At 37.4% G+C, this 26,902-nt stretch overlaps 1 protein-coding gene across 1 annotated transcript; it reads left to right on the forward strand.

The window, feature by feature from the left end:
* Positions 1-2,070: 2,070 nt before the first annotated feature.
* On the forward strand, positions 2,071-26,321 carry LOC146489369 (alpha-actinin-1-like). The gene is made up of 27 exons (XM_085108439.1): positions 2,071-2,267; positions 2,447-2,681; positions 2,755-2,841; positions 2,958-3,045; positions 3,173-3,251; positions 6,245-6,326; positions 7,225-7,310; positions 7,956-8,048; positions 8,416-8,490; positions 8,925-9,080; positions 9,249-9,325; positions 10,323-10,452; positions 10,568-10,659; positions 12,569-12,614; positions 13,518-13,580; positions 13,671-13,733; positions 16,014-16,091; positions 19,056-19,193; positions 19,637-19,721; positions 20,319-20,434; positions 20,877-20,960; positions 21,773-21,826; positions 21,940-22,008; positions 22,406-22,483; positions 23,748-23,828; positions 23,942-24,100; positions 24,699-26,321. The coding sequence occupies exons 1-27, from the start codon at positions 2,172-2,174 to the stop codon at positions 24,855-24,857; spliced, it is 2,649 nt and encodes an 882-aa protein (XP_084964565.1). The 5' UTR covers positions 2,071-2,171; the 3' UTR covers positions 24,858-26,321.
* The last annotated feature ends 581 nt before the right edge of the window (positions 26,322-26,902 follow it).

Raw genomic sequence — 26,902 nt, forward strand, 5'->3', positions numbered from 1 at the left:
GAATGTGTTTCGTAGAGCGCTCAATTCGTTTGATTGAAGAGCAATGTATAATTCTTGACAGAAGTTCAGGCTTCAGGTGTTTTCATCGTTTATTGCGACAATACTGTTTCGTATGGTTCGAAGTTATCGGACCACACTCATCAGGCAATTTTTAACGACTGACTTTTCAAATAACAGGCTGGTAGTAAAATATGGGTGGTTACTATAGAGATGCGTTATATTCAGTAGAGTATCTAGGTAACAGATGCATCGTGCCTTAGTTGCGTTACTCTAAAGTTCTGCAGTACATATCTCTTTCTGTGGCGGCACGAACCGTAGACATCCTTTCGACGCCCGAACAGAAGAAACGAGACAGAACTGTCAAAACATGTTTGGACTTTGCAAGACAGCAATAAACCTTTCCAGATTAAATGGAAGATTTTAAAGAAATGTAAACCGTACAGCGCTAACAAAAAATGTAATCTTTGTCTTTTTGAAAAATTCATAATCATCTGTAAAAAAGAGCTATGTAGCCTGAACAGCCGAAACGAGCTAGCGAGTTCGTGCCGCCACAGAAAGAGATATGTACTGCAGAACTTTAGAGTAACGCAACTAAGGCACGATGCATCTGTTACCTAGATACTCTACTGAATATAACGCATCTCTATAGTAACCACCCATATTTTACTACCAGCCTGTTATTAGAAAAGTCAGTCGTTAAAAATTGCCTGATGAGTGTGGTCCGATAACTTCGAACCATACGAAACAGTATTGTCGCAATAAACGATGAAAACACCTGAAGCCTGAACTTCTGTCAAGAATTATACATACATACATACATACATACATACATACATACATACATACATACATACATACATACATACATACATACATACATACATACATACATACATACATACATACATACATACATACATACATACATACATACATACATACATACAATAAATTTCAGTGCTGTCAACCTGACACGTCTTCAAATATGGAGAATACATACCTGCCAACTCTCCTGGTTTTCCCGGGAGTCTCCAAGTTTTTAATGAAATCTCCCGGTCTCCCGGGTAAAGCACCAAATCTCCCGGGAAATACCTACCGCGGTCTTTTTGAGAGATGTTTATTAATATTGGTTATTTCTCGTCGGCTCTTCGCTGTGTTCCCCCCCTCCCCCCCACTGAAGCCCTAAATGTACGCTTGATGACACGGTTCTGCTGGGACCTCGGAACGAAGAGAACAGATTTAATTTGTAGACATCTCCAGATTTTTGTACTCCGGGGGTTGACAGGTATGAGAATATGACTTCCCCGGCCAGCAATAACAAAGTGCCTTACAGAGGCGTCGCAACAAGGCCAAATTCACGGGTTCAGTGGCGGGGGGGGGGGGGGGGGGATGTACATTAAACAGTACCACAAAAAATTCAGATTTTCTTGTCAGAAAGTCGAGTCTACGACCAACAGCAAATTAGCCGGGAGATTACAGACATAAATCTGGAGAAATCCGGCTCAAAATGGGTAGATTACAAACATAAATCTGGAGACCGAGAGATACGGTTCAAAATCTGGAGACTCCCGGATTATCCGGGAGCCAGAAAGGGAAGTAAAGAGGTCATCCCTATGTTAATAATCCCCAACAAAAACCAAGCTAAGAGTTAAGAATTAAGAAAATATTAAGAATAATAGTGATAAAAACTCGTAAATTAAGCATTGAGGTACAGTTTGACCTTGGCTTAAACGACTGAAAGCTACGAGCTTCAACTATGTCTTCAGGTAGGTCGTTCCAGAGCTTCATTATCCTAATGAAAAATTAAAAGAATGTTTATTGAACAGTTCAGTCTTGCAGGGTTGATAAAAAAGGTTATAGGTAGCTCTCGTAGTGGATTGAGCAGTCTCCACCCGCGTTCGTTCGTCTTCCTTCTGGCTTCCAATCTCGTACCCAGTCCTCCCGACTGCCTAGCTTCCTCATTGTACTACGCATCCCTCTTACGCATTCTACGCATCTGTTGGGAGATTGAACCGCTGGTGAAAAGAAACGAAGTAAATACAGAGAGGAGAGAGGAGAGGACCCTGGGGAGGAGGTTTGAACATAGCGTTCGGTGAGCCGGAGTATCGAACAACTCTCCGGAGCGTCGGGGGTGAATATCATTCTAGGAGTACTTTGTTCCGTGGTTCGCTATGGCTAATGATAATACGGAATATTATGGCTATTATTATGATACTGAAGAAGATAAAGGGTTACTTGATTCTGCATGGGAAAGACAACAACGCAAGGTAAGGTCCCTAAACGCGGTAAAACCTATCGTGACAAGAACATCGTTAAGCTTATGATGTTTTGTAAAATAAAGCAATCATTGCATGATTGATTTTCTTTTATTCCTTCACGACAACCCTCATTATCCCAAAACACTGACTATGTTAAAAGCTATCTTCCTCTGTTTTTGTTTTCTCAGACGTTTACAGCATGGTGCAATTCTCATTTGAGGAAATTGAGCAAGCAGATCGATAACATCGAGGAAGACTTTCGCGACGGCCTGCTACTAATGGCGTTATTGGAAGTAATATCAGGAGAAAGACTTCCCAAACCCGAAAAAGGTCGATTGCGGGTTCATAAGATTGCTAACGTTAATAAAGCTTTAGATTTTGTGGTTGGCAAAGGAGTGAAACTGGTGTCGATTGGAGCTGAAGGTATGTTTTGGGGGGTGTTGTTCCGACAAGAATGGGCTCATATGTCCTGAACACTTCTCAATTTTCCTTACAGAAATCGTGGATGGCAATCTTAAAATGACCCTTGGAATGATTTGGACGATAATTTTGCGGTTTGCTATTCAAGATATAGCTGTAGAAGGTAAAATGTGGTCATTTTCCGGAGGCGTACTGTTTCACAAACTGGTATGCTTATATGTTAATTTATGCGATAACTTCAAGTGTACTTATGACATTTTCCTCGTTGTTTGTCAATAGAATCGTTTGCAAAGGATGGCTTGCTCCTTTGGTGTCAGCGCAAAACAGCACCATACAAAAATGTCAACGTGCAAAACTTCCACACAAGGTGTGTAGTAGAGTAGCTGGTTATGTATTTCAGTATGATCAATTATATGCTTGCGATATGTTTTTGTATACGAGGCAACATTAAGTGCAGAATCGAAGCATAACATCGCTGTTAATTTTTCTTGCAGCTTTAAAGATGGCTTGGCGTTCTGCGCTCTTATTCATCGTCATCGGCCGGACCTTATCGATTATAACTCCCTGAGCAAGGTGAGTTTTAGACGATGCCCCACTCCCCGCGTAGCAGCTTTGTGCTAAAAGATATAGGACTCCAGTAGGGTGTGCCACTTATTGTATGCGTGTCATGTCGCTCTGTCATGTCGCATGTCAACCAAGATCAGAATGTATTTTCGTGATCACTCCGTTGCTAATAATAATTAGCGAGTGTTTTTGATTCTTATCGGCACTTTATTTTGGAGTAGTTTTATTTGAAAAACACTACAAATTCACTGTCGGATCAACTAGTGTATATTGTGCTTTTTGAATTCGTCCACAAAGTACATATATGCAGAACCCGCACTCTTAATCGCTATTGTTTCCCCTGTTCAACAATTTTGTCCATTAAAGGAAACTTACGGTCGGCATTGTTAAGAAATGCTGTTGTTTGTTTTTCGTGTGTTCTATTTTAATAATTTTTTTACTGTCATGTTATATATTTCGAGTAATGCAAATCTAATAACGAATGATAGGCTGTTCATAATGTATAACAGGAGATACTTTATACTATAAAGTACATTTTCATTTTCGTTATACATGTACAAAAGCAAATTCTTGCAGGATTAGTTGAAAGTATGTCTGGAATACAAAATTTAAAGTGTGTCAGTCATCACCAGTGAAACATTCTATCGTGTATTTAATTAATGCATTTAAAATCTGTCGCCACTTAACGGGAAAGTAATGACTGGAACTTTTTGGTCACTTATTAGCTTACTTAGGCATGAAAAGTGCAAATTTCATACAGAATACATTTTCTAGCTGAAATACCATACATTACTTAGTTGCTTGTTGATTGTTTGTAATTGACTATTTTCAAACAATTAAAAAAATATAAACATACAAAAAACATATTATATATTCTCAAGATGAGGAACTAAATAGTAATTACTTAGATAAATAATTAAGTAAAACATAATGATTGGCTATGAAATCTGAAAGAGGCTTAGGAGCTTATTTTTTATTATCCTATTAATTATAAATCTTATTCAATAACACACTAGTCATTTCATTTGACTCTTAATTTAAAAATTTGATCGCCTCAGATTGGAGAATAAAGAAAGAAATATACAGATAATAACATTATTTGACTTGCAGTTATGGTTTCACCTGCAATGATCCCTCTTGTTTTTCATCGACCAGATAAATAAATTATTTGTAAAACAGAAACTCAAATCAAGATAAAGTTCACGCTGATTGATTATGTGGAATTTCAGGGTCACATTTGTATTTAATTATTACGTTTTGGTGAGATAATACAATAACTGTGACTTTTTTTTCCCGAAAACAGAAAGGGGGCTAGAATTTATTTTCTTACACATATATCTTAAAGGTCTACAATCCATAACCGTTAAATAATTTATTATAATTATAGCCAAAATACAGTTAAAATCCATGATACCATATTTTTGTTGTGTTCTTTATGCCAATGTTACCATTTTTTTCTCAAATCTATCCAAGAAACTTATTTTCATGAAAAATACATTATGTGCTTGCAGTCGAACCTCCCATAAGCGACCACCCAAAATGACAAGATTTAGTAGTCGCTTACGAGAGTCCAGCCGGAGGGGGGCTTTCCCAAGAACAGGTCCAACACGTCAACTTATACAAAGATAATTTATTACATACATTTTTCTAGTTACAATATGGGGAGTGCTAACTTGTCGCCAAAAGTTCCTCACAGACTCTATAGTAGCATAGTACATACAGCGAACATGGAGATCAGACCATGTGTCAATTGGTTGCTTACAAGGGGTTAAAAACAATGAAAAATTCTAATGTCATCACCTCAAAAAGTGGTCTTAGTGGCTTATGAGAGGTGGCCATTTATGAGAGGTTCCAACCAGAGGGATTTGACTGGGAAAATTTGATGGTTTAGATAGGTGGTATCTTATTGGAGGTGGTTGCACATGGAGGTTCCACAGTGACTGTAACTGTTAGCAAAAGTTTTCATCAAAGTCTTTATAATGTGCCTAGTATTATTTATTTATTTATTGATTTATTTTGCAATCCATAGTTTGGAAAGTTTTGTTTAGGGGACATACCAGCAAGAATAAATAATAAAATGTTACTGGATAAAATATGATAGGATTCTTGGTTTTCATGTTATGTCACCACACAAAACTGCAAGGCCTTCAGAATTTTTACCTCCATGGATCAGGAGTAAGATGACCTAAAAATACATCTTTTACAAGTTTTCAGCTCGATAGCATCCTACCTTATGAAAAATTTAATAGAACATTTAGAATTTTCACCGTATGTGGCATCAAGATGGCTGTTTCAAGTGTAAGAACGACACTCCTCACTCAGGTGATTTTAAGCATTCTGAACAGTTTTGTATTAGGAGGAGTATTTATGATCAATATTTACAAGTTCACAAGAGAAAACAAACTGCTTCTGCAGCAAAAAGTGAATTCCAGATGCTTTTATTACTTTCTGGCCACCATATTGCAACCAACATGGCATCTCCATACTGAGCTCTATAAATTTGTGTGGAACATTTTGAAAAATAACTTAAGTATGGGATACCACACAGACCTGAGACTTGGAAGGATTGTTTATGTATTTACCTTCTATAACATTTCAACTTCTTGACTTCATTCGTTGAACGGATTTGATTTGATTTTTTATTGCATGACAGTGAAAACTGGCAATATTATTTTTAAGCCTTGGGACTAAACGAGAAGGATGTATTTTTATCAGTCAGTGACAAAGACATACTTGAAAAAATGCTCTTCCAAACTCTTTGCAACATTCAAACATGTCAATACAGGTCTAATACAAATATCTTGTGGTTGACCGTTACAGATGTCATACTTTGCAGAATGCACATTCAAACTTCAAATGTATTGAGTTAACTCTGTCATGTTTGATTTCAAATTAGTTCATGTCTTTTATGTGTGTGTGTAACATGTCCATGTTGGTATGCAACCTACCATGTTTTGTGCTGCCTTTGAATTTCACCAGCATCAATGTTGTCTTATTGACAGGAAACTCCATTGGAAAACCTGAATTATGCCTTTGATGTTGCTGAGCAGCATTTGGACATTCCAAAAATGCTTGACGCTGAAGGTCAGTTAGCCTTTCCTAAGAAAAGCCAATTTTACTGTTGTGTGTGGAACAAGAATTTTAACAATTTTTAAAGTTTACTCGATTCACATCCCACAAGATTAGCACTATGTACACTCAATCTTTCTTGAATTTTGACATGAAAGCAAAGTGAAAAGAACCCTCCAAGTTGTGACCATTTTGGGTACATGGCGACTAATATTTTGTTCCTTGTGACCTTAGAGTTACCAAGAGTTGCAATCCTGCTAACAAACCTAAAGAATTAATTGCTAAAATGGCCACTTAAGAAAAATAGTTCACTTGTAGTGTTGTGAAAAGGTAATTTTTGTCAACAAATGACCCTGTACATGTACAAGTTTCAGTTCAGTTCGTTATTAGCAACGTGACGTCCGCTTTACATTAATTTATTTGCAATGTCCACAAATTGTATAAGCAACCAAAGATCTGAGCAGTAAGTCAAAGTGGTGAACTGGTAATTTCAAAGGACTAAACAATCTTGTTGTGTAAGTCGTATTTGAAAATAGTCCTTAACACATTCTTTTTTTTTTTTACAAAATTTTTATTTAAAATCCATCAACACTTAAGTACTGGAAAATAGTACCTTAAAATTGTTCAAAGTGTTCACAGATTTCAGTTACTCGTTTACGTGCTCTTTGCAGCAGTGTAGATGAATTTTTGTCACCTGGTTTAGATATATGTAAAAAAAACATGATAAGATTGTTATGTGGTGACATGAGAAGGTATTGAAATAAAGGTATGGAAAACAAGTCCTTAAGGTAACGAAAAAGAAGCCACAAGCTAGAAATCCAGTAAGTATTAAGATAAAAAGCTCCAGACCTGTGCTTGTCAATGATGTGTTCTTGACTTATTAATTTTAAAAGTCTTTATTTGCACATTCTAGACATGGTTAACACTGCAAAGCCTGATGAGAGAGCTGTCATGACATATGTCTCTTCTTACTACCATGCATTTACGAGCTCACAGAAGGTATAATGTACTTGAAAAACTTTTAGTCAGTTGTTGTATACTAAATACCTGTCAGGAAACCTCAAATTATACAACACAATTACACAGTGCCAAGCATTTAATATATAGATACATCTTCACACCCATTACTCAGCTACTGAGGGAATATATATGTTGCTGGTGGAATCTGGGTTTTGGTCAAACACTTTCTCTACAAAAGTTTAAATTGATAATCTGCATTTTCTATCAATTTCACTGCTACATGTACATGATCTTTGAAACTGAAACTTATCACCCAATAGACTTTGTCAATCAAAGTTGCCGTACTTTATAAGGGCATTTAGCAAACCAGCTCTTGCTGTGGGGCCAAAACTTTTCAAACTTCAAATACTGTTTCAGTTTGTTTTAAGAATTCAATGAAGGTTTTTTTATATTAATCTAGTTTTTTTTCCTACCTTTATCTATGATACTTTTATAAGCTTTAAGTTTACACTTCATCCAGTTGAGAAAGTTCCTAATCCTGGAATGAGATTTTTTAATAGTATCATGGAAACTAATGTGGAGCCACAAAAGTTATGGACCAAGGACGAACTCCAATCATTTTGTTCTTCTTAGCAAAACTGTCTTTCTTGAGACTAATGTTAATTCCATTTTGTTTGTTGTTAGGCCGACACAGCTGCGAAGCGTATTGGCAAAGTGCTCACTATCAACAGAGGCAATGAGAAGATGATGGAAGACTATGAAAACATGGCTAGTGATGTATGTACACCAAATGGTCTCTGTTGTATTTTAATATTTGAATATTGTGTGTTACCTAAATTTTGCAGAATATTGTGTGTTACATAAATTTTGCAGTCATGAGAAATGATCCGCTAATTAAAAGCAGTGATGATAACTGGTCAAAACTTCCATTGGTTACAAATTAATGGTGACGCTGTAAAAACACATCTGATGTGTTACTTATTAAAACATACTACATCTTTGTTAAAAATTTTGTGTGTTCAAATAATATGTTCCTCTCTTGTTGTTTGTGTCCTTGTTAAAAGGTACTTCTTGCATGGCCTGGAGTCTTCTGTGGTCTGAACTCTTACGTGCGTCTAATGTTATTTACTGTGATTTCTTCCAGCTGCTTGACTGGATCAACAAAACTTTACCTTGGCTTGAAGACCGAAAGAGTGAGGGAACCTTAGATGATATGCAGGTATAGATTTGTCCCTTTTAAAACATGACTGTACTACAATCATCGCCAATTTCTGTTGGGAAGGCTAGAAAACAAGTGCGGTATAGCTATTTATATTTGTTACGTTTGTTTATGCCTTTGTATGTCGTTTCCCTGACCCCCCTGTCTGATTTTGAATTCCCCACAAACAATAATGTGTAACGATTTACGATTGAAACTCAACATTGATACAGGGGAGGGGAGGAACATGAAGGCAAGGCAAAACTTAGCAATCTTTTCAAGAGATTGTAGTCATTACAAGTTTGTTTCACTTTACCTAAGATCATTATTTGTAAGGGAACATGTTTGCGGATAGATAGCCTTTGTTAAGCAAACATTTACTGTTTATAGCCTTTCGTGTGTTTTCTTAACTTTTTTTTTCGGTTTTCATAAATATAGTTTGTTCACTTCAACAGAAAAAGCTGGATGCTCTTCGAGTTTACAGACGAAGTGAGAAGCCTCCCAGAGTGGAAGAGAAGGGCATGTTAGAGACAAACTTCAACACATTGCAAACCAAGCTAAGGCTTGGAAATCGACCTGCATACCTCCCCACAGAGGGAAAGATGATCAGTGTAAGTTCTGTTCATAAACTTTATTATGTTAAAATGTGCTTTTTGGTAATTTTTTGTGATTTGTTGTGTTTTATATACCTGTAGCCTTTTCAATTTTCGGTAAATTTCTTGGTTCAGTAGTACCTGGTAAAGAAAGTGTAACCAATTTTTTTATATGTTACAACTCAGGACATTAATCGAGCCTGGGGAAATTTAGACACAGCAGAAAAAGATCTAGAAGATTGGTTGTTGACAGAAATGAGACGGTGAGATGATAAAAATCCTATTTACCTTGATATTTGTATTTACACTATGGTTCATTTGCTGTAAACAGCAGTTTTTGCTCAATGTTTTCTTTCTTTCGACTTCTTTCTGTCTTTTTTTCAAACTCATCAGTAGATGAGTGAGGGGAAAGTGCCTGCAAAGTCTGTGGGAGCCCTTTGAGTTGCAACCACCCAGGCACATCACACTGAATAACAGTGGAAAATTAAAAACTTACCAATGTAAATTTACTGAAGCCCTGCAAAAACCCTCAGACTGCCCCGCCTAACTTATAGTGGTAGACAGCTGGCCAACACTGTCTCGAGTTTAACCTAAATTACATGATTTTAGCCCCATTTATTACCAAACAACTGTTTCATGAGACCGCGCATGGTCAGTGTTTTCTTCACAAAAATAGTTTAAAGCAGTCAGGGCTACTATCTGCCAATGAAATTGCTTATGTTAATAAGTTTTATTCATGAAGATTTTAAGTGTTGGCCATTTATTTGCTTTTTACTGTGTAGATTACACTTTATTTAATTCACATACTTTCTACTATCCAATCAGAATTCAAGGCTAGCTGCGGATCAACCTGTCGACAGCTGTGTTTTCTGATAGATATCCATGAATTTTGATTAGTCTTTCATATTAAAGACATTCTGCTGTCTCTTGGCTTAATTTAACAGCTCAAATGGAACTGATTTTTTGGGCTGTGGGTAATAAAAGCGATTTGGTAATATTTTTCACTCATTGTATATTTTTGGGGGATGGAATGGGGTGGTTAGACCTTGGGAAATTGAATGATAACCTGGGCATTATAGCTCTTCCTTTAAGTTCTACTTGCCACTTTTATCGTTTGTTACTTCTCTGTAGTTGTTTCTTACTAAAATTATTCCTTTTTTTCCAAATGATTCATGTGCACAAAACACAGTTTTCAGCAGTGATGTATTAGTCATAGTCTCTTGTTAATTCTCTTTTCTTATTGTATTGTTGTTTTATCAGATTGGAACGCCTGGATCACTTGGCTGAAAAATTCAAACACAAATGCAATATTCATGAAAGTTGGACCTATGGGAAAGCTGACATTTTAAAAAAAGAGGATTTGGAGAATGCTACTTTGGCTGAAGTATTGGTGGGTAAACTGCAGTCTGGTGTCCTTGTGACTGTGTTGTCATGAACTTAATTATAATAAAAAGTAGATATGTTCATGTTTTATGAAATTTTAACTCAAATATCTTGTTTTTAAGGCCTTTAAAAAGAAACATGAAGCATTTGAAAGTGATTTGGCAGCACATCAAGACAGAGTGGAGCAGATTGTAGCAATTGCTCAGGAACTGAAGTAAGCAACAAATTTGATTTGTTATGATGACCTCACAACTCTTGCCTACCATAAATAACCAGGTAAATACCCGCAGAGACACCTACACTGACTCCTTTTTACTCGGAATGCCCACAGGGCAGGCCGTGTCTAGGTTTGGGTCGGGTATCTTTTTTTTTCTTTGTAGTAGTCACAAATCGCCACATTAATTTATGCATTAAAATATGTCCTCCCCTAGTAGGGATTTATTGTTCTGATTGTCTTCGACAGAAGCGGCCCAATCAAAATCTATTATTTAGGCACATATCACGAGAGAGGAGACCCTCTCGTCCCTTTTTATGTGACTTCAAATTATCATTTGATTTATTCATTAAACCTACATTAAATTCTGGCCTTTCCCAGAAGGGATTTATTGTTCTGATTGTCTTGAACAAAAACGGCCCAACAAAATCCATTACCTGCGCATATATCACGAGGGAGGGGACCTACTCATCTTTACCTGTGTGACGTCAAACAAACATTATTTAGAAGGTTGTTTTCACTCAATGGCGGCCACATGTATGAATTTAAGATTCTGATCTGCCGTTTTCAGAAAGAAAACAAACGTTCTTCAAGCGGTAAATCGAAACAATAACTTCCAAGTAGTGCTCGGCAGTTAAAACGATGGAAATTGGGAGAGTTCACCACAATGAAACTACGCTTTTAAAAACAGATTGAATAATTCAACTCGAAGGAAACCAGACCAGTTCAAGCGGGGGTTATGACGTTACCGCAGAGTTATTTCCGGTATGATTTCCAGTAACAAAACGGTAAAATATCACGCAGTCTCTCTGAATAAAACCATTCAATTATTTCAATTGCGAAGGAGGATAGTTTTTAAAAATCTGCGAAGCATACAATGGGGATTAAATGGGGCAACATTAAGCGTTCTGTGTATATGCCGATTAAGGGCATCTTGTTACAGAAAAATTCTGCTCAAAATTGGGGTGCAGCTTATCTGCAAGAATATCTAGCAAAAGTCCGTAAATTTCCATTAAACACCTTTTTGAAACAAATACATATGAAGTCCATTATTTTATCCACACAATGATAAAAACTGCGTGGAACTATTTGAGACCGATGACATTAGGCTCAAACTCATTGCCTTTGAAGCAAGAGTTAAAAACTGTTTGCAAACAACCACTTGGTTTTTAAAGACTAGATTCAGGAATAAATGTGACACATTACACAAGGAAGTCATAAGTACGCAAATAGGCCATTTTACAGTTGCTTACTCAGTGACTGGGCCTATTAATGGTAGCGAGGCTGCCGGTGACCTTGTATTGATACGGTCCTCACTGTTTTTATCATGTAAATTGTGTTGTTGTGAAGCAAACTAGCCTGCATTTGCATAAGAAAAGTAAAGATATTTGTATCAAAACAAGGTCACCGGCAGCCTCGCTTCCAGCCATAAGCCAGGTAACACAGCAACAACTGTAAAATGGTCTATTATGATCATCCAGGTGAGTGTAGTCCTGAGAAGGACTGTCTGGGGTGATTTTGAGTGGCGTTTCGACAACCTGAGTGGAAGTCATCTTCAGAGTCAAGACACAGAGAAGTCTTGATTACTTGCAAGGGGTCATTGGGTTGTACATACCCTACTCCTTGCCCTGATCATGTACATTTACAAATTACAAGAAAGAAACAACTCTGCACTTTGACTCTGCTTGTGTTGTCGACAGCCCATGTCAGATGTTATGCTAGAACTAGGACTCAGTCTTGCTCTCAGCTCATGTTGGATGTTGTAGTTTTCCTTGAGACATTTTTGCCTTACCAAGTGTTGTCAGTTTTTGGTTTTGTATCAGTTCTCAATTCTTTCATGTTTAAAGAAGGTTCTTACTGTAAGTTGCAGTGCAAATGTTTGAAGAAACATACTTTCCTTCTTTTTTAGTTCATTGGGTTACAGTGATGTTGATTCTGTGAATTCAAGGTGCCAGGTAAATACACTGTACATGTAGCTGTCATCCTCAAATGTAAGTTGACAGCCTTGACTCAATCCTCGAAACTTGATTCTTGTGTCTTGACATTCAAGAAATGCGGATCGAGAAACAAGGTATTCTCAAACGTGCAAACAAAAAATAACTGCTTACTTGAAAAGAAAATGTCATGTTCAATGTTGAATACTATGTTTTTGATCATTTGGCTGCAATTTTCCAAGACATTGAATGAAAGAAATGATTTGTGACTCTAAATTACATTTTTTTAGGGGAAAAATCAGGAATCTATGGGTTAACGGGGCACCGTCACAGATATTTTGCTGTATGTGGGTCAAAAATGCTCAAATATTTGATAAAGAACCTCTCCTCTAACATGACATTGCTCTTAAAGCACTGTGAGGAAATATGAAATGATTTCTCCAAGGAAGAATAAACTAGAATCATTTTGTGGTAATTTTCACAAAATGCACAGGAGGAATCCATTTCCATCCTAGCCATCTGCAAACAAAAATAATTGATACTAGTTTCTGTGCACTAGTAAGGTTATTTTTAACAAAAATGAACCATTATTCTATATGTTAACATCCATAGAAATATATTTTTTTGGCTATTTAAAAGGGACATTAAAAATAGGTGACACCTCCCCTTTAAAGCAATAAGCTACTTTGTGAAACTGTGTATGCACCAATACAAGAGGCACTTTATGTTGTACATGACAACTACAGCCTGTACAAAACATTTTTTCTATTTTTGACATTCACTTGTACTACCACGAGTATTATTGGTATCTCCAGATTGTTACAACTACAGACATGTCAGAGAAACAGCTAGCCAGGCTAGAAATGAAAGGAACATAACCATAGTTTGCTTTTTAACTTTTACTTGGAACTTTGTGTTTTGAAGCAAATCTGTGATGAATGGAGAGAGCTTGGACTACTCACAGAGACTCGTCGGTCTAAGATTGAGGTTTGGAAAACAGTTATTAATTTGCTGGCTTGTATACACTAATTGTCTGTTCTTATTCATGTTTTGTCTAATGTTTTTCCATATTTCCAGGCACGTGAGGCAGTACTCCAGAAGCTTGACTATTTGTTGCTTGAGTTTGCCAAGAGAGCAGCGGTATGTTGTTGTTTACAATCATTTATATTTTTGTAGTGCTATATAAATATAACTGGATGGTTGCTATTTCAAATATTCTTAAAACAAATTATTTTGATGCAAAAAATTCTTCTGTACTTGTGTAAGAGTCAAATCCAAGAGCAATTATTGGACCACCTCCAGGCAAACCCTCCGGCATTGACTTTCGCGAAACATTTTGGTCAAATACCCAACTGTTAGCAGCTTATAAGGTCAAATGCTCCACCAGTCAATGCCTCATGCTTACTGGGCAGAAACTGGGGTCATCCAAATGTCTAAGACAGGTAATTTTTCTATTCTTGAAAGCAAAGGGAAATTTAAATCCAATTCAGTGTCTGATCAGACAAGCAAGTTGCAAAAGTCTCTCTTTTGTAAAATAAAGAAAGCAAGGCTGAGAATATTATTATTGATATCATTGTAGAAACCAAGGTTACCCTATACCAAGTCAGAGGTGTCTCGCGTTTAAGCGATAAAGCGCGTCCAGTTTAAACTGTAGATACCTAAACCCCTATATCAAATTAAAGCTTATAGAGCGGGCTATCAAACTATACCAAGAAGTTTGAAATAAAATAGGTTGTCGAATTTTTCACGACCTCTGAATGCGAGCGTCCAAATCACCTTTTTAAAGCTACAAGTCAAAGCGAATTTTGTTTTACGCTAATCTAATATGCTCCTCAGTTTGCGCACTCAAAGCGCTAAAAAAACGTGTCAGAATTTTGCCATGTCCAATCACAATGAAAAGTTATAGAGCATTTTCGAAATAGGATGAAAAAAATGTGGACTGATCGTACAAAAATCGCTCTTGGAGAAAAAACATTTTGAAAGAAAAAATTCGCAGACACGTTTTCGTTGTTTATATGTTGAACTAGCATCTCTCCAAATTTGAAGGCAAACGAACAAATTCTGTTTGAGTTTTAGCTCTTTGAAGTGGCTCCTCCAAGTAAAAAAATTGATTCGAGAAAACAGCGCTAAAAATTCAGCAATTGATTTTATTTCAAAATTCATGGTTTAGTTTGATAGCCAGCTCTATGAGCTTTAATTTGATATAAGGGTTCAGGTATCTACAGTTTAAACCAGACGCGCTACATCGCTTGGACGGGAGACACCTCTAAGGTATAGGGTAACCTTAATTACCTGTCTGGATAAAGTAGAACTTGTCTTTAACAAAAGCCTTTCATTGCTATTAAGTAGGTAGCTCATACACCAAAACAGTAAAATCGATATTTTTGTGTATGTTGTAAGTACTTCTTGATTTGCTTTTCGGGGTGTTGCCATTAATTTCCTTATGAGCTAGCATTTTTTGAGGCACCATATCACATGTATGTTTTCATCTGCACTTGGTGACCTATGAGTTAATCCAGGTGTTGAAAAATATAAACAAATAATGTCTGAACCCAAGTTACTGGATGTTCCTTCGAAAAAGAAGAAGAACCAAAAAACTGTGAGTAAGCATGTTTGAAAATTTTGGTCATCTTGGATAAAAGAGTTCGACTAGGTCTGGTATGACAGTGAAACAGATAAAATGCAATGCTCATTATGCTAAACTTCCTGAACTTTTGAACTTTGTGAAGATGAGTCACCCACCCCATGGAGGTCATCGGAAATTCCTTGGGGGAGGAGGGTCTTAAACATCAAAATTTTAGAAGCAAAGTATGAAACTAAACTGGAATTTCCTGGGGGGAGGGGGTGTGCAAAACATAAAACCTTCCGTGGGGGGAGTATGGATATATTCTGGAACTACACATAAACAAAGAACATACTTGTTTTAGGCTGTTACATTTTTGACAAATTAATCAGGGAAACAGCTGCTGTAATTACCTTTACTGAGAATTCTAAGCCCTGTAATGAGGTGAAGTAAATACATATTTATAAGTATTTAAGAAAGTTTAAAGTTCAATATTCCAAAATTACTCACCTTTTGAAACAAATCCCTTATTTGTGACATGTGAAACTGGGTCCCTAATTCCACGCTTAAAACAATGGCATATTTTCTATGATCTGTGAAAAGCCATGTGGAATGACCTGTGAATTACATAATCCACTAGCTTGTGACCACTGACCCAAAAATTTGTCAATACAGTCAAATGCCCACCCTGGCGGGCATTGGAACAGAAAATGCCTGGGGGCAGGGCAATGATTGCTGTTGGATTTGACCTGTACATTTTCATGGACACTTGAATTTCATGCCAAAATCCTACTTTTTATTGCTTGCACCAGGTGTTTTTTCACTAAAAGAGATTTAATTTGTTTAATCTTTAAAAGCCTTATAACAACTGGCTGGAAAGTGCACGGGAAGATCTGATGGACATGTTCAGTGTGCATACATTGGAAGAGATAACGGTGAGTAGAGGTCACTGTTTTCTGCAAGTTATCTAGTCCTTGTTTATAGAATAATGCCTTTTTCTTTCTTTTTAATTAATGAAGTAGCTTGCTTCCCTACATTTTACATTGACATTTCACCCCAGTTTTGGCTGCAAAAAGCATTCATGGATGTAAATAGTTACAAATCTGGTATAAACATTGGCATGCACTGAGATACAGTTTCAGGTGCTGCAGAATTTCTAGTTGTTTTTTATAACAAAAGAGTTGGGATAACTGGGAGAAGAAAATCAAAATGTACTTGTTTCTCCTTTCTTTTCTGCCCATTTTGGGTTGAAAAAATGTGTGCAAGTAAGGATATGGAAAGAAAAATTTTGCTTTACTTTTGGCATATTTGATATTTTAAAAACCAAGCTATTCAACTGAAAACCGTGTATAGTATAATAAAAAACAAGGTACTACACCCATACTGAATTACTTTTATGAATCCCAACAGGATACGTAAGTACTTTAAGTAAGTAGCTCAATTTCTCTTTACACATCAACTTTGTAGAAACCTTTTGGAACAACTTCTATTAGTATAATTACTCAGGTGATTATAGAGATTCTGTTGATCTGATTGGTCGAGGATTGCGTCATATCCCGCCATAATCACCTCGCGCGAGGTGATTATAGCGGGAGCACTATAACTTTCAAAATGGCCGCTTAGCTATTTGTTGACAGTTCTGAAGAAGAAGTAAATAGGATGAAAGAAAATGCAATCCCGAAAGGCACTAAAGATGCAGCTAAGTCCGAGGTGATACTTTTCGAAGGCAAGAGATGAAAATTTTGCTAATTGTAATTAAAAAAACCCTTGTAAATTGCATGTTGTCGATCTCGATGACTTAAAATGAAGACAACAAGGTTACATTCGAGCAAGATTTTCTTTATTAACAGAATGATTCCACAAACAAAACGAGTTTAAGACAGACTTTTTGAAAGTATGGAAGTACACAAGATGAAAAAAGGTCTCTCTAAGTTCTACGTTTCAGTGACGAGAAAAGAAAACGATTTTATAATCTGAAAACTAGTTTGTTGTCGGTTCGAGCGACTCTCGACCACCATCTAAAGTCACCGCCTCACAACAAAATATTTTCATCTGCGACAACCGTGTACTTGTTTAGTGAAGCCAACAAATGACTTAATTCCTACCTGAAGCAGCTTATCTCCGAGGGCAATTTGTAAACGTCCGTTAACCGGCGAAGGCATCATGTCAACAAGAAATTGTGCAATAAAATGCTATCGCTAACACTAATCACAAGTCTTGTGATCCCGGCTCGAGGTTTACACCAAACAGCCTGGTTCATCTCCATCTATTTATTTAAACGGGTCGGAGAAACCCAACATTCATTCACAGAAGTCAGTGCTTCCTCTCAATGAAGCGGCAGTTAAAGAATACTGACATTCTGCTGGAGGCCGTGTGCAGTTTATCGATTGCGCATGTGATTTCGATTGAGCATCATGTGATCGGCAGACTGCGCGTCTCTGTTCATTGATGCATGACGATTTGAAACAAACAAAAAAATCGGCATTTTTCGCACGGTACTTGTTTTTCTCTGATAATCACCTGAGTAATTATACTAAAACAATTATTCCCCTCAGGCTCAGTAAATATTGGTGAATATTTACTTCGCCTTCGGCGAATAATTGTTAATTAGTATAATTACTCAGGTGATTATAGAGATTCTGTTGATGTGATTGGTCGAGGATTGCATCATATCCTGCTATAATCACCTCGCGCGAGGTGATTATAGCGGGAGCACTAATTTTCAAAATGACCACTTAGCGATTTGATGATGTTTCTGCGGAAGAAGTAAATAGGATGAAAGAAAATGACATTCCAAAATGCACTAAACTTTTCGGAGGCAAAATGTAAAAATTTTGCCAATTGTGATCAAAAACCCCTTGTAAATTGCATGTTGTCAATGCCGATGGCTTAAAATGAAGACAACAAATTAAGTTAAATTCGCACAAGATTTTCTTTATTTGACAGAATGATTTCACAAACCTGAAAACGAATTTAAGACAGAATTTGAAAGCATGGAAGTAAACAAGATGAATAATGTCTCTCTAAGTTTAACGTTTCAGTGAGGAACAAAGACAAGTTTTTATAATCTGCAAAACTAGTTCTTTGTTGGTCCAAGCGGCTCTCGACCACCACCTAAAGTCACCGTCTCACAACAAAAAATTTTCATCTGTGACAACCGTGTACTTGTTTAGTGAAGCCAATAAAGGACTTCATTCCTACCTGAAGCAGCTTATCTCCGACGGCAATTTATAAACGTCCGTTAACCGGCGAAGCCATCAGTCAACAAGAAATTGTGCGATAAACTGGATAAAGTGCTATCGCTAACACTTGTGATCCCGGCTCGAGTTTTACACCAAACAGCCTGGTTCATTGCCATCTATTTTGGTAAACTGGTCGGAGAAACCCAACATTCATTCACAGAAGTCAATGCTTCGTCTCAATGAAGCAGCAGGTAAAGAATACTGCTTGAGGCATGTGCAGTTTATCGATTGAGCATGTGATCGGCAGACTGCGCGTCTCTGTTCACTGAAGCATGACAATTGACATTTTTCGGATGGTTCTTGTTTTTCGCTAATAATTACCTGGGTAATTATACTAAAACAATTATTCGCCTCAGGCTCAGTAAATATTGGTGAATATTCTCCTCGACTTCGTCTTGGGGAATATTCACCAATATTTACTTCACCTTTGGCGAAAAATTGTTAAATAATGCTTATTCTTACTAATTCATGAATTTCCTATTTTTGTTGTTGCATTGATTTGGTGGTCTATCAATCAAAAGATTCAGTGTGCAGAATTTGTCACAAAATAATCTTGTTAATAGAACAACAGATTTGACATTTGATGCTGTCTTTCTTCTTAGTCTATGTTACAAAAAGTGGATGATTCATTTAGTATCAGTTATGTTGTAATTACAGGAACTACAAGATGCTCACCAGGTGTTCAAGGACAATATGCCTGCTGCCAATGCAGAGTTTGATGCTATCATGGCGATTAGTGCAGAGATAGAGGCAATAATTGATCAGGAAAACCCTTATACAAGTCTTACAAAACAGGTTAGATAATTTACTAAAACAGGTTAGATAATTTACTACTGTAAACCCACCAGAATTGATGTTAATGAATGGTTTCTATGTGATCTTTTCAGTGATGATAGATATTGAGCAATATCAGCAGTGTGAATGATTACTTGTGACATCCAAGTTATTCTGTGAATGCTTGAACTCTATGACATGTATCAGCAGGTTGGCAATTGAGGGGATCATTTGACAACTAGTTTTAAAAGCTGTATTTCAGTGAAACCCAAAAGAACAACAATCCTGCAGTCATAATAAGAAATACCATTAGCAGGACATGTATCGTCCATTTAAGACATTTTTATTTTTCAAAAGCAGTGGTTGTCTAATTGCTCCAGTTTTCTTATCATTATAAATCTAAGTACTATCTGAGAATATTAAGTATTATCCGATTGTTTGTTTTTTTTAATTTCCTTGGACAGGAAATATCTTTAGCTTGGGATGAAGTGAAAGAATTGGTTCCCAAGAGAGATGAGCTTCTGGAAAATGAAAAGGGCAGACAGCAGCGTATCCTTGGTCACATTTGCTATTGAGCTCCATTTTACTGCACCTTTTTATAACATACAGACTCTGAAGTTCAACCTAGCTCAACTAACGATTAAGATGTTTTACTGCTGTCAATCATAATTACAGTGACAACCAACTGGCCACAAAAATACAGAACGAACAAAGTGGATAGAAATCTGCCAATCACAGCGCACGAACATGACCTTTTGACCCTGTTGAGCCAAAGGTTTTTTGTTTTCTAAGGAGTCTGCTTCAGTGATTGACATCAATGAAAAGCAAAACAGTTGGTTGAATTTTGAACTTCAGAGCCCGCATTTTACTGAAAGGCGCAGTAATATATGTTGGATTTCTTACCGCATTACAAACATTTTGCCGTAAACTGGATTTCTGTTGATTCGAAAAAGAAATCAACCCATTTTAACATGTAACACAACTATTTATAAGTAATTGTTAAAATCTGACAAGCCATTTCCCTCAACAACTGCTTGTCTTTCCTTTGCTTTTTGCTTGATATTCTAAATAGAGCAAAACAGCAGCTTTGCAGGAGGGAGAGGGGCAATAGAGGTCAATAGAGGTTTGTACCTTGACTGATACTAGGAAATGAAAGACTTCGTGTGGAGTTTGCAAACAAGGCTAATGATATTGGACCATGGATAGGGAACAAAGAGGAAAAGTTAAGGTCAATTGCTCTGAAGATGCAGGGTTCACTGGAGGTGTGTGAATTAAACTGTCTTTCCCAATTCATCATGTTTAATTGGGTTTTGTGGAATACCCAGATAGTTGCAATGTGCACAAATCCAACTTGTTATCACTCTGCTACGTGAACATTATACCAACAGAAGATGAGGAAAATTATGTGTTTATTTGACAATGTATCAATGTGCTGCTTTATTTAGTTTTCATTGCATTTGTAATCTACCATGGTTATACATTGTTGGGACAGTTACAGAGTTATATTTGACTTAGAGGTTGTTGGAATGTTAAAATTGGATCAAGTTCCTTTTCTTTCCAAATATTACTCTAAAAATTTATTTTCAAAAAGCTTTGTCTGTGATTTTTAATTTCCTTGATCATCAGGAAACCTATCCTTTAATAATAACTGTCATTTTTACGTTATGTTTGATGAAACTCCCATTGATATTTTGTTGTTCAAAGGAGCAACTTAAAGATCTTCAAGGGCTTGAACGAGATGTTGCCGACTACAAACCTCAGATGGATGAACTGGAGTTAGTCCACCAGGTTAGGAATAAGTACAGGATAATGCAATCCTAGAGTTTTGATTGGCTAAGGGGCCATTGACATCAGGCATTATTAAAAACTGGATCATTGCATAATGCAATTCCAGGGATTTGCTTGGCTTAGCAGCCATGGTGTATTTGTTAATTATACCATTCCCAAGAAAGAATGAAAATGAAATTCATCTTCTGTTCAGTTCTAGCAATATTTCTTTGTTGTTTTAATAAAGTAATTATTCCACTCGCATGTGTTGGGTATGGGATGGCTATCTTTCATGCCTTATCTCGGGCTCATGGAGTAATGATTGTTGACTATGGCAAATTTATAGTCAAAAAATGTGGAGCCATGGTCACTAGAAGGGAGAAGTATTCTGATCCCCCCCCCAAACAAATGTTGAGGATCTACCGGAATTACTGCATCTGCAACACAGTGATTTACTCACGGTACAATCCAGAACTCCGAGCTCCAACGCGACCGAGCGTTGCATAACATCCCTCCGTGCTCCAACTCGTGACTTTGGAAAATCCCGTGATTCCACTACACAAACAACAAACTCAATGTTGAAACAGGTCATATTGGACCAAAATTATGACGGGGGGGGGGGGGTATGTGGGAACAATTTGAAGGGGGGGATACAAACATCATTTGCAAGACGGTTGTTCTTGTGTAGAAACATGTAAAATGAAAGCTAATCAGATGTAATGAACGTTTTCAAAAAAGAAGCCATCCTTGTAATGAAACGTATGTCGTCGAACTGGTAAAGAATTATTTGATAAGAGTAATACAGCGACATACACTGTTTGTTTCATTGATAGGATGTCCAAGAGGCGATGATTTTCGAAAATCCTCACACAGCATTCACAATGGAAGTAAGTGGAGCTAATCAATGGCCTACAAATGTAAAATTGAAAATTATAGCGGGTTGCTGCTGACTGTGTATTCAGCCATCATTCATGATTGTTAACTTTCCTTTTTTTTTTAGGCTCTTCGAGTAAATTGGGAGCAACTGCTAACAGCCATTGCTAGAAACATCAATGAAATTGAAAATCAGGTACTGTAATAACAGAAGGGTCCACCGCACTATGCATGGGATAGCTGCTTATCACTGCTTCACTGTCTCAGAAGAACAATAGCAACAGTGTGGAATCGGTATTTCTAGAAATAAAACAAAGCTCGTGTTTTAAAAGATGATCTAAGACTAAAAGACGTTTTGCGAAAAATACTGCAATTCGATCGTAACAGCTCTTTGCTTTCGTACAAAATCGCTTTTTCAAAACACAAATTTGAATATGAATTTCAAATTTATTCTGTTAGTGTTAATTAAATCTTGCCGCATTGACCCTGCGACGTTGACAACGAAATAACTAGTGTTTTTTCGGCGAGGCCAAGGTTTGTTTTATTTATAGTGCGGGTCCGTGATTAAGTATTTGTATTTTGTTCTTTTACAGATACTAACGAGAGATTCCAAAGGCATCACGGAGGAACAGATGAAGGAATTCCGAAACTCGTTCAACTTTTTTGACAAGGTTTGTAATTACTATCACTTCGCATGCATCTTCATAAATACTCAGTATCAAAGCACATTCCTGAAGAGAAAACTCACCAAATGTTACAAATTGTTATATTTTTTATGAGCAATTGATTGTGACAGCCAAATGGAATTTGTTTTCTTTTATTGTCTTTTGCAATTGGTCGTTTCTGTGCACCCTAAGCCATCACGATCTCTGTTTTTTTTTCCCTTGCAACGTTCTGTACGATCGGCTTTGCCAGAGTTTTTGAGAGGAGAAATTTGGAAAATGGTCTCATGGTATAGCTGGTGTGGTGGATATGAAATACACTTTCATCCAAGTAGTTTAATTGTGCTTGGTGTTTATAAACTTATTAATTCGGAAAATTGGTTTCAATAGCTTTCTGTCTTGTTAAAAAAAATTGTCCCTTTAATCCGTGTGCATCATCTGTAATTCCGCGCGCTTAAGTCTTAACCTGCGAGAGCGGACGCCTTTACCGACTTTTGTTTCACCTGCTCAATGTCGTCTAAAGAGCAACTCAGAAATCAAGCCTTTCCCAGCAAATGATGAGGTCCAAGGGAGGATTGAAACCATGCTCTTGCCTATGGTACTCAAAACACAGTAAACAGACTGATAAAACAAAGGAAAGAAATGTTAAGCTGCCGTAATACGAAACTCACAGTCATAGAGCTGAGCGATCACAAAAACGCAGCCGTAACTAAATTAGACTTTTAATAGTCTTCCATTGCACCTTGCATATAACGCTCCAAGAAGCTGCAGCGTTAAAAAAATGATGAAAAGGCAAACAGCGTTTAAGATCGTATATTAACAATGATCTTCACAAGAGAAGCTGTGCTATCACCGGATGTACTAACACGAGCCTGACCAAACCTAGCTAAAAATGCTCCAAGGGCATAAGAAAAAAAGACGTCATTAGTTGAAATAAACAGGCGAAAACCGCGGAGAAAATAATTTGGGATCAAAATACAGAACATGGCTCTATACAGTCACTGTCGTGTAAATCCTCTAAATCATCACGGTAACCCGCTACAAATATACAAGAAGCTAAATTGTTTGAAAGTCCGTGATGTAAGCGGTTAACATGTGAGTGAGTAAGAGTTGTGTAGGCCTTCTACTCCTATTTTACCATAGTAAATTTTTACTGCAACTAAAATTTAGCAGGAGTGAAACGACCCAAGTTGACCTTAGTGAAACTGTTGTTGTTTGTTTGTCTTTTATTGTTTTTGTTAAATACCTTTTAATTATTTCGTTTTTCCCGTAGGATGGAAGCATGCGTCTTGAGCCTCACGAGTTTAAACAATGCTTGGTCAGTTTAGGATACAATCTTAAAGAAGGAGAAAAGGTTTGTCAGTTTGTACTCTTTGCGAAGGATACAGGCAATTACCACAACTACAGTGTGAACAGTTCGAATGGGGCTGTTAGTTTTTTTACCTCACCTGTGATTTTGATCCCCAGGGAGATGAAGAATTTGCACGGCTTATGAGCATTGTGGATCCAAACAACACTGGCCACGTGACTTTCCAGGCATTTCTAGATTTTATGACCCGAGAAACCGCTGACACTGATACCGCTGAACAGGTGATGGAGTCTTTCAGAATCCTCGCCGGGGACAAGGTAAACAATGTGTAAAGAACCAATTGTCTCCCAGAACGTTATGTCAGATGAGTGCTTGGGGTATCCAAAGGTCTCCAAACCATTGTGATCAGTCGCCATTGCTGCCAAGTCCCTAAAACCAAGCTTTGGGCCCAGGCACTCATCTCAGTGTGCTGGTTAGTGGAGGAAAATGATACGCAAAAAACAACAAGCAAATTCCAAAATACCGAAGAAATACCTTCCAAAAATACGAGCATCCACTTTACTCTATTTTGTACTAGCAACGCCGATTCCGAACCTGACCGGTGAAAGCTTTCTATTAGCACTGGCCACCAAAGCTAGTAAACTGCATGCTCTTTATTGGTTAACTTTTAGTGCGATCAGTATTCACTTGTAAGATCATATCACAAATACAGTCAACTTTTTCCAAAGCGGAAACTTTGTCTGACCGGCCTAGTTGTGTCTTACTTGGAAGACAACTAATAAATGTCTGCCTGGACCAGCCAGCAAAGGTGTCCACCTTGTAGGGAGTTGTATCGTAGCATTCAAGAAGTATATTTTCTGACTATTCCACACCCGTGCCTCTAATGTTGATATTTCTCATGTTCTTGTACTATAGCCGTACATCACTACAGACGAGTTACGACGTGAGTTACCTCCAGATCAAGCTGAGTACTGCATTGCTAGAATGGCTCCATATGAAGGACCTGATGCCATCCCGGGTGCTCTGGACTACACCTCCTTCTCCACTGCACTCTATGGAGAGAGTGACTTGTAACACTGGTGTGGAGGACAAAAAATGAATATTTATATTGCACTTTTATACTAGTGTACCCGGCTACCAGGAGAGAACTTTAATATGGTATTTTCTGCAATTATTCTGTTTTTTTTTTTTTTTTGCTTGTCTGTCTTTTTTCTAAACTAGAATATGTAGACACCGTTTTCTTACACTGCAGCTTTTTTATGCCTTGATGTTGATAAAATGCAATCTTTGTGGCCAACTTGTTTAGGTCTGGGAATAGGAGGGCTGATCGCATCTTGGCGGATATGTTTCAAAGTAAGAAACAGCTTGAACTCAACACATAATTTTTTTTTTTTTTTTTTTTCATTTTTATTGAATTTATTTCAAGTTTACCACACATCGGCTTATTAACTTCCACTAAAAAGCAGTGTAGATTGTATGTGAAGTCCAGATATTTGCACGACGTCGTAGCCTGGTAGAGAATTGCGTCGCTGTCAACCAATTTTATTAAAGCGATCCGAGCCATCTGTTTAATAGAATATTTAGTGTAAAGTCTGCCATAGTCTGCTGGAGTCTTCCTTCCTTTGAGTTCCGTGAAACTTACACGAAGATTGTAGCTGTGGTAGACTTTTCACCAGTCATGCTGCAGGAGTCACCATTGTTTCCAATCCAGACTCGCCTCTTTTTGGATGGACGACACAAATACCATGCTGTGTTGGTGAAGTTGCTCCCTGCAACCAAATAAATTCTTTCTTCTCAAATTTCCAATAAACTCCAACAGCAGCAGCAGCAGCAGCAGTCGGGCTGATACTATAGGTTACGTTAAATCCATAGGCTGTCTCATCTATGAACAGCAGGCTTAGGATATTGCTAGCAAGAAAAATTTAAATTTACACACATTAATGAGTGAATTAGGCGTCAAGCAGCTTAGAGTAAGAGGCACTGTGTAACAGAATTTTAGCTTTACTTTAAAAGGGACCTTAAGAAAGGCAGACGGCAACGCCAACAAAAAACGTCACTCGAAAAAAAAAAAAATTTTACGTTGCTTGAACTTCTACCAATTTGTACAACTCGTTACTTGGTAGGAACATCCTTCAAGTTGAGAAGTAAAATGAAAAAAAATCACCGTTGTGTGTTCACTTTCATTTTATAACTGAATTTGGTCATTAAACGTCGTCGTTTTGTGAAGGACAGAAAGGAAATGCCAACCAGAATTTATAACGCAATGCCATCGTCTCTGTTTTGTGACGTTCTCCTTGTCGTCGCCGTTGTAGCTGCTCCAAGTCCTAAATGTTACATGTAAAACTAGCAGAGATCTCGCATTTTAAACACAGCTATACATGCAACGGTTCTAGAACTAAAGAAATATTTTTCTCTTCATTACGTGAGTAATATAGCTTCTTGTATAAACAGCCATGAGTATTTTGAATCGAAATGGAAACCGCTAAGTAAAGGCTTCTAAACAGTAGAGGTGAATAAAATAACCAGTCTTGGATTGTGCTAACGTTGTGACTTAATGAGTCATGCTTAATTCTCTGATAATACGTGAACAAGTTAAAACACAAAACAAATTATATCAGTAGAAAACGAGGATGGAGGTCAGAAAAACGTCTCAGAGCGAAGTCTGGCCTTTCAAACGTGCCGCCAAATCTCAAGAAAACTAGTATAGTGCTAGAGGCTGAAAAATCAGTGTTTTGGCTCTGGGAGGGGCGCCGTTACACGTTGAAATTTTTAGCTGAAACTTGTGTGCAACGCCGCTGCGAAACAGGTTTCATGAAGTGGTGTTACACGGTGAAACTCTTGTTTTTTCACCACTGCGACCGTTGTGAGCCATTGCAGAAGTAGAAAGCGGTTCCACTTTTCGTGAAACTTGTCTCGCAACGGAAGTTCGAAAAAGTTTCTCGAAACCGACCATGTTGCACGGTGCAACGCCTGTTGAAACTTGTTTCGCAGCGCCATTGCACACAGGTTTCAGCTAAAAGTGTCAACGGTTAACGGCGACTTAACTGTCTGTGGATGAAATCTTGACTTGGTACTATTCAAATGAAGGCTGTTTCTAGGCGTTCTTTTCCTGTGGTGTT

This window comes from Pavona decussata, unplaced genomic scaffold (genome assembly GCF_977016875.1).
Source record: "Pavona decussata unplaced genomic scaffold, jaPavDecu1.1 SCAFFOLD_6, whole genome shotgun sequence".
NCBI lineage: Eukaryota > Metazoa > Cnidaria > Anthozoa > Scleractinia > Agariciidae > Pavona > Pavona decussata.